Below are 9,118 nucleotides of genomic sequence, written 5' to 3'. Positions count from 1 at the left end.
TACAAGCTTGGCACACCTTTATTTGGGGAATTCCTCACATTCTTCTCTGCAGATCCTCTCAAGTTATGTCAGGTTGGATGGGGAGCGTCACTGTACAGCTATTTTCAGGTCTCTCCAGAGATGTTAGATTGGGTTCAATTTGGGGCTCTGGCTAGGCTACTCAATGACATTCAGAGACCAAGCCATTCCTGTGTTGTCTTGGCTGTGTACGTAGGGTTGTTGTCCTGTTGCAAGGTGAACCTTTGCCCCAGTCAGAGGTCCTGAGCGCTCTGGAGCAGGTTCTCATCAAGGATCTCTCTGTACTATACCCAGTTCATCTGTCCCTCAATCCTGAATAGTCTCCCAGTCCCTGCTGCTGAAAAACATCCCCACAGCATGATGCTGCCAGCACCATGCTTCACTGTAGGGATGGTGCCAGGTTTCCTCCAGATGTGACGCTTGGCATTAAAGGCAAGGAGTTCAATCTTGCTTTCATAAGACCAGAGAATCTTGGTCAAACTCCAATCTTGGCAAACTCCAAGCAGGCTGTCGTGCCTTTTACTGAGGATTGGCTTCTGTCTGACCATTCTATCATGAAGGCCTGATTTGGTGGAGCGCTGCAGAGATGGTTGTCCTTCTGGAAGGTTCTCTCATCTCAACAGAGGAACTCTGTCAGTGACCATCGGGCTCTTGGTCGCCTCCCTGACCAAGACCTTTCTCCCCCGATTGCTCAGTTTGTCTGGGAGGCCAGCTCTAGGAAGAGTCTTGGTAGTTCCAAACTTCTTGCATTTAAGAATGATGGAGGTCACTGTGTTCTTGGGGACCTTCAGTTCTGCAGATATTTTCTGTACCCTTCCCCAGATCTGTGCCTCGACACAATCCTGTCTCTGAGCTCTACGGACAATTCCTTCGACTTCATGGCTTGGTTTTTGCTCTGAAATGCCTTGTCAACTGTGGGACCTTATAGACAGGTGTGTGCCTTTCCAAATCATGTCCAGTCAATGTAATTTACCACAGCTGGACAACAGTCAAGTTGAAGAAACATCTCAAGGATGATCAATGGAAACAGGCTGCACCGGAGCTCAAGTTCGAGTCTCATAGCAAAGAGTCTAAATAATTATGTAAAAACCTGTTTTCGCTTTGTCATTATGGGGTATTGTGTGTAGATCAATTTTAGAATAAGGCTGTAATGTAACAATGTGGAAAAAGTGAAGGGGTCTGAATACTTTCCGAATGCACTGTACACACACAAACACATGTTCTTACTAACTTGATTGTCCATCTGTTTGTGTAGCCTACATTAGGTCTAACCAGATCATGGGCTGGGGGGAGAAGGCCATAGAGATCAGGTCTGTGGAGACAGGACACCTGGACGGGGTCTTCATGCACAAGAGAGCCCAGAGACTCAAGTTCCTGTGTGAGAGGAACGACAAGGTGAGTTCTGCGTACAACACACACTTTGCTTACTTGCTTAGAGATGTTGATAATGACGCTATTCTCACACACTCTCTCTCACACTGTCTTTGTCCTGCAGGTGTTCTTTGCGTCGGTGCGCTCTGGAGGTTCCAGCCAGGTCTACTTCATGACCCTGGGCCGTACCTCCCTGCTTAGCTGGTAGTGTACACACACACCCAGCAGCATGAAGACAGCACCCCTCGGTTTATTACCACCATAATGATGACTCATGACAATGATTTATCTTGAACTTGACGTACAACTGGAGTACTGAGCTCTGAGGCGGCGCGATACATAAATATCACCTGTTTCAAATAAGAAAAGACAATTGCACGATAAACGGACTGAAATCATGAAGGGGAGGCCACGGGGTCCCTATAGGCTGATGGGACTGTGTTTGTTTGTCAGTTGGTAGTGCTGTCATCATGCCCATTGGCCACTCTGCTCTGACAACAGACGTCATCAGCTTTTCTGGGTTCTCGCCCCCAAACCCTACTAGAGCCTCCCCTTACCTCCTACACCAGTGGGAGTAGGGATCTGAGCCCGACTTATTCAAAACACTGGTAGATGTTAATGTCTCTCTATTGGAAGAAGAGTGAGGGGCTTATGTGTGTGTGACAGAGGATGGAAAGGGAGGAAAATAACAAAGGGGACCTTATAGCACCAGACAGGTGAAAGGTCATACAGTAGTGTGTTATTGTGTTTAGTCCAGGTCATGTTCAGGTCAACCTCTTGTGTTGAGTTTCTTAGATCAGTTCCTCGGACTGACATGCCGTTGCCACCACATGGGTACATTTTCAAATGGGTCGTGCTTGACATTGAAAATGTAACTTTTGTCTCTTTTTCACTCCGGCCTTCCTCTTGATAAAGGTTCAAACAGGGTTAAAGTGTGGAGAGAAGTTTCATCAAAGATGTCGACTTAACCCTTAATAGGACACTGCAACCTTATAGGGGCCTTTCCAGTCCCATATACTCCTGAGGGTCTTTTCCAGCCTCCCTCAACTTTAACGTGCCACATTGCCTCTCCTTGGTCGTGTTGGGCAAACTGTGAATGGGTTGATATGTACAGTAGACACTAGAGAACGGTCTTGGTCATGAGTTGTGACTTTGACCCACCATTTGGTAGCATGATGACCAGGATATTCAATGGAACAAGTGTCAAGATTAAATATACCTTAAGGATTTGTAGATGAAGCATTAAAATCCACAACATATCCAAATGTATCAGCAACCATAGCTTTCGATTGGTTTGGTTTTCATTTTTATGGGCCCCTCCACTGAATTCAGGTTTACGTTTGTGGCTACTTGTACAATCTGTTGTGACAAATGCATTAGGTTTTGCTCAGAAGTCCTACAGGAAATGTATCAAAATCTGACATTTTGAGTGCGATTGAATTATTAAATGTAAAAACTATTATAAAGCAGCATGGTCCCCATTTTGATACGTTTGTGAAATCGTTGTAATTCGATGTTGGACTACTTTAATACCAACAGACTAACATAGTCGGGTAGCTTCACCCCCTCAGCTTGTCTGCATTATTTTAGTATCTTGACTCTGAGGGCAGAAGGGGACATTTTTGTTTTGTACAGTCTGTCCCAGTCCAGGCAGTAGTATGCTATGGATTAAAGCAACACGACAACAACCTAGAAGCCTTTCCAAACCCCAGCAGCTCCTGGTGTTATTTCTTTTGTTTTCCTCTCGCCTCTTGATCCAACTAGTGAAAAATCGGACGGCACTTGTTTGTCCTAATGTTTCCTGGTTAGCCTGGGTACCAGTCTGAAGCAACAGCAAGGAGCTCCACTGTCCTGGTCTTCTGACATAGACTGGCACCACAGTTAGATTGTTTGTATGAACACAAGTTTTTTTTAAAGAATGGAAATCATAATGTCTCTAGGGTTACATGTCCCTCCAAAGCTTGACTCTCTTACAGTGGACTGTCACATCCTCTAAAGAGGCCTGTAAGAATATAGAAATTAGATGCTTTTTCCTTTGCAAATCTGTGAAACGCAGTGCCATGCCAAGATGGCACAAGTCACACATTTTAACAGTGTTACAAACCACTACAGAAAGTATCGATAGCATTTTTAACTCCTAGATTTTAGTTTGTTTCTGTCATTTTTATTACCCTTTTAATTATGCGACTGCAGTGGTTTTTAAATTAATGCACACATTTATGTTGAAAGTGTTTACAGAGGCAATGTTTTGTTAAACCAATGTGCATCAATATACATATTTATGTTTTTATTTTAGGGCAATTCTCCCTTTTTTATTTTTAGCTTGTGTATCATTTGGAGGTTCATGTACAGGAATGACCCTCGACCTCTGTTCATTCACTTTTCAAAAATGACAAGATTCTGAGTTTAAATCACTGATTTTCCTGGATAACACAGCAGTGTGCCCTTGGCTGTGGCAACGTTGTGACATGGTTCTCTGCTGCCCAGGTGCCAGGTGACAAGTGTTTCTACCATGCTACTCTAATTTATGCCCTCTGTGTATTATGGGAATTATTGTATTTTCCTCAAGGTCTTTTTTCCATTGAATAAAATCCTAAGTAATTTACTAAATTGTGTGAGGTAGTTTTGTAACCCTTTAACATAAAGCATTCAGTCTTCTCTATTGTGTGAAATAAATGTGAGGCTGTAAACAAATTGAATGTCATTTTTAATCTGAGCCTAAGAAACATTATGGAGATATTGTATTTTAAGTGTTTCAAATACGTTAACATTTATACAAACCATGTAAAAGAACCTCAAGTAAATGTTGCGTGACATTTCCAAATTGTAACACCTTTAATTAAAGACTCCTTGTACTTCTGTCAGTTATCTCTAGCCTGTCTGTCTAGTATCTTCTGTCAGTTATCTCTAGCCTGTCTGTCTAGTTATCTTCTGTCAGTTATCTCTAGCCTGTCTGTCTAGTTATCTTCTGTCAGTTATCTCTAGCCTGTCTGTCTAGTTATCTTCTGTCAGTTATCTCTAGCCTGTCTGTCTAGTTATCTCTAGCCTGTCTGTCTAGTTATCTTCTGTCAGTTATCTCTAGCCTGTCTGTCTAGTTATCTTCTGTCAGTTATCTCTAGCCTGTCTGTCTAGTTATCTTCTGTCAGTTATCTCTAGCCTGTCTGTCTAGTTATCTCTAGCCTGTCTGTCTAGTTATCTTCTGTCAGTTATCTCTAGCCTGTCTGTCTAGTTATCTCTAGCCTGTCTGTCTAGTTATCTTCTGTCAGTTATCTCTAGCCTGTCTGTCTAGTTATCTCTAGCCTGTCTGTCTAGTTATCTTCTGTCAGTTATCTCTAGCCTGTCTGTGCTGTCGCCTGTCTGCCGTCGCCTCTCTGTGCTGTAGCTTGTCTGTGCTGTCGCCTGTCTGCCAGACAACTCGAGACTGATGTTTATGTCAAGCATCAGCATGTGAACTGCATCATGACAAAGGTTTGTTTCATGATAAGAAATGTTCAAGTTTGGGCCACAAGTGCCATACATTTGACTCACCTTTTGTATGTAGCTAGCTTGGACGATGTTACTGGTGGTTCTGACTGTATCATGATTTTGGTATGAATTGCACGTCGAACTTCAAAAAGGAAGCAGCGATGCTGCAGGCAGTCTGTAAACCTGTCAACGCTAGCTAACGTTAACTAGTTAGGTAACCTACAAACGGTATCATTTTGCATTTGTCGACTATTCATTTTAGCCAGCCAACTTTGTGTCGAATACCACGCCCAGTAGCTGTTGTCACTGTCGACTAGAACATGTCAGGACCACCAAATAAGTGCTGCTAACTTGGCTACCTACCTCTGGTGAGTGAATTTCTTCTGCATTTTAAGTAAGACATTTAGCGATCTAGATCATAACAGGCTCTGTGTGTGTTACCCAGGCCAGCCTGCACGTGTACCACTGTCTCCTCTTGTCCATTCAGCTGAAAGAGAGAGGGGCACCTGCACCCCAGACATGAGCATGGAGGACTCATGAAAGATTTGATGCTTTTTAACAGAAGCCACCATTCACAATTGGGCGTGCTGACTGACTGGGGAGTTGTCTGGCCTGGGCAATGAGTTGGCTTGGCCCAACAGCTGGCCAAGTCCCACGAGGGTCTCTCCCTTTTCTCCTGCCTGCCTCCAGGTCCTCACCCTGGCCCAATGGACCACAACACTCCTGTTACTGCTCTTCACCGACCTGGCCCTCTCTGCCAAGGCTGGAGGCTGGAGGCCGCCTGTCAATAGTAGTCATTACTGGTCAGTGGTCAAAAGTAATTCAACTGACAAAATTATTAAACCAGTTTTTAATTAGTGCATAAATAATTTTCTAAACATTTCCTGAACTTTCTTCCTGTTTTGTGCCTACTGAACATGACAGTGTATGTTGCCTGAGATGGCTGGAGGTCAGTGGTGACGTGACCCTTGTAATTGAAAGGCCAGCGGGGTCAAATAAAAGGTCAGAGAGCACAGTGGCCATAGGGCCCTCTTCTGCTCCCCTTGACACCGGTAGCGCAGGGTCTTCTCGTAAAAGTGTCCCGACTCTCTACTTCACTACTTGTCTTTTTAATCCTAATTTGTGTAGTCAGTTATTGCCCGAGGCCTATTCCTGATTTGAAAAAACATTTGAAACCAAATCTTCGTCTAACCTTTGAAACTGTTTGGAGTGCTGTGTTGAAGACCTGCTGCCATTTTGAGGAATGCCATTCATTTGTGGCTGAGAATGCAAATCGGGGCATAGGTGGACTTCCAGCCGTTGTTGCTGCAAAGACACCTGTTTACTTTAAGCCGAGGGGGCAGATGGTCTCTAAGCCACTGTAACAGAGTGGCTGATGGTAAATGGGCTACTGTGTTATTAGACTGTTATACAGTATGTTGGTGGACCTCCAGCAGTTGTTGCAAAGACACCTGTTTACTTTAAGCCGAGGGGGCAGATGGTCTCTAAGCCACTGTAACAGAGTGGCTGATGGTCAATGGGCTACTGTGTTATTAGACTGTTATACAGTATGTTGGTGGACCTCCAGCAGTTGTTGTAAAGACACCTGTTTACTTTAAGCCGAGGGGGCAGATGGTCTCTACGCCGCTGTAACAGAGAGAGGCTGGCAGCTTACGGTCAATGGGCTACTGCAGCGTTCCCCAACTAGTGGCCCGTGGCCAAAATTGGTTGTTTTGAAATAATTGTTAAAGTCAAACATATATTTGTTTGTACTTCTTGTGGGCCATTTGCAGTCTACAAATGATTTGTAATTATGTTCCAGGCCCCCGACCATCTGCTTAAGAAGAAATTGGCCCGTAGCTGAATCTAGTTGAAGATTCCTGGTCTGCTGTGTTGTTAGACTGTTCTATAGTACCATGGGTCAGCTTTACTCTTGCCTCCAGCCCTCAAACATCTGCCCGGGCTTCTCTGCTCTCCTCAGCGCTGTGGTTCTATTACACAGCCAAGGTAATACTGAGTGCCAAAACACAACTATGATACGCTCACAGTCCCAACAGTGACTTATTTGAGTGTCAGATAAACAAGTCACAGTTGGGAGCATTTGACTTTTGTTTATAAAAAAAAAGTTCTGTCCAGTACCACCAACTCTGTTTAAACTTGCCTTTGTTTTCTCTAGCCTAAATACATGCAGTGTTCATCCCAACTTAAAGTTGAGGAACTAAACTATTTTTTTGTGCTTCTAAGTAATTTCCCTTAGTGTGCCTCCCGCAACAATAAAAAGGTCCCCCTTTTCATCCTCATTCCAGCCCACCCTACATGCCCATCCTGTCCCCTTTCACCCCACTGCGACTCTCCCCTCCCCTCTTTTATTCTCTGTAAGGACATGCAGTGCTTTTAACATGATTTACCCCAGTAGAAGTGTGTAACCCTGACCCTCACCCCAACCAAGACAAAAACAAAGGGGTTAGAGCTGCTGCAGTTCCCCAGCTAGCCAGGTGTTCCTCACCCCAGGCCTGTGTTCTTGCAGCACTGGCCTCATGTTGCAGCTGCCTGCATGGCTCTCTTTGTCTGCTTCTATTATTGGCCATACACCTCGTTGATTCATTGCTCACACAAGGGAAGACCCTTTCAGAGTGACAGGGTCTGTCTGTCTCTGTCTGTCTGTCTGTCTGTCTGTCTGTCTGTCTGTCTGTCTGTGCATGCCTATAGGAGACTGGGTTCATATGCATCTGTGCATGCCTATAGGAGACTGGGTTCATATGCGTCTGTGCATGCCTATAGGAGACTGGGTTCATATGCATCTGTGCATGCCTATAGGAGACTGGGTTCATATGCGTCTGTGCATGCCTATAGGAGACTGGGGTCATATGCGTCTGTGCATGCCTATAGGAGACTGGGGTCATATGCGTCTGTGCATGCCTATAGGAGACTGGGGTCATATGCGTCTGTGCATGCCTATAGGAGACTGGGGTCATATGCGTCTGTGCATGCCTATAGGAGACTGGGGTCATATGCGTCTGTGCATGCCTGGAGACTGGGGTCATATGCCTGTGCATGCCTAGGAGACTGGGGTCATATGCGTCTGTGCATGCCTATAGGAGACTGGGGTCATATGCGTCTGTGCATGCCTATAGGAGACTGGGGTCATATGCGTCTGTGCATGCCTATAGGAGACTGGGGTCATATGCGTCTGTGCATGCCTATAGGAGACTGGGGTCATATGCGTCTGTGCATGCCTATAGGAGACTGGGGTCATATGCGTCTGTGCATGCCTATAGGAGACTGGGGTCATATGCGTCTGCATGCCTATAGGAGACTGGGGTCATATGCGTCTGCCTGTCTGCGTTTGTGTGTCTCATTGTGAGGTCACTGTACTCCCATTGGTGGAGCCAGGCAGCCAGTGTCTATCCGAGGAATGGTCGACATTGTAGCTCCATCTGTTGAGCCACTCATTGTTCAACCTGCCTGACTGGCTTGGAAAAAAACTGTGCCTTATGATCAACACACTATCCTTGGATTTTGGGTTTGAAGAGTAGGAAGTGTTTGGAATGTGAAATACTTAATTCTTTGCTCACATCTGTTGAGCAGGGATCTATGAACTTACAAAAGCTTTCTCTAATGCTGGAATGAACTAAGTTATCTCCCTAAGGACATTTTACTAAAGAGGTTTGCTTTGTTCGGCCGTTGGATGTTCTGCTGAGGTCAGGGTAAGTAGAGACATTAGGCCTTAACTATTTTAGGCTATCTTTCCCATTAAACCATGTCTGTTTCAATGCAGCATTTCAATAGGCTTATGTCAAATGTCTTCTGACAGAATGACAAGAGTTTTAAGAAAACAAGTATTTCGCTGTACCCAATTAGGCCTTCATGTGTTATTTTTCCTTGGAATGTGTAGTGATTTATGTTTGACCAAGGGCATGTCTCTTCACCAGTGGAGTGGTCACCTTGGAACACGTTGTCTCACCACACCTGGTGACAGGTTTCTCTTTCTTATAGGGCTCTCACAGGGCTTTGGGGCAAATGTCTTTTAAGGGACTTTTAGCACGAGAGGGTGTATGTTATGAGACGCTGACTGTGCACATTTTTGTTTCAACATTTAGTTTATTCTGGTTTTACAGTTTAGTGAAAAATAACACATCGTGAGGAGATTGTAGCAAGTTATGCTTCACTTCATACTGAAAAGAATCATCTATTAGGAAAGTCTGAATTTGACCTAGATATACTGAGCCTTCAGTAAGTGTTCATACCCCTTGACTTATTCCACATTTTGTTGTTACAGCCTGAA

The 9,118-nt window shown here is 44.5% G+C and overlaps 1 protein-coding gene across 1 annotated transcript in view; it reads left to right on the top strand.

Annotated features, from left to right (window-relative positions):
• LOC115119403 (mitogen-activated protein kinase kinase kinase kinase 4-like) overlaps window positions 1-4,248 on the top strand; it is a 52,506-nt gene extending 48,258 nt beyond the window's left edge. Inside the window, 2 exon segments of the mRNA XM_065018822.1 lie at window positions 1,274-1,413; window positions 1,514-4,248. Coding sequence (XP_064874894.1) covers window positions 1,274-1,413; window positions 1,514-1,597 — 224 coding nt within the window. The 3' untranslated portion in view covers window positions 1,598-4,248.
• The last annotated feature ends 4,870 nt before the right edge of the window (window positions 4,249-9,118 follow it).

The sequence above is a fragment of the Oncorhynchus nerka genome, linkage group LG5 (assembly GCF_034236695.1).
Source record: "Oncorhynchus nerka isolate Pitt River linkage group LG5, Oner_Uvic_2.0, whole genome shotgun sequence".
Lineage (NCBI taxonomy): Eukaryota > Metazoa > Chordata > Actinopteri > Salmoniformes > Salmonidae > Oncorhynchus > Oncorhynchus nerka.
This window is presented reverse-complemented; position numbering and strand designations above follow the sequence as displayed.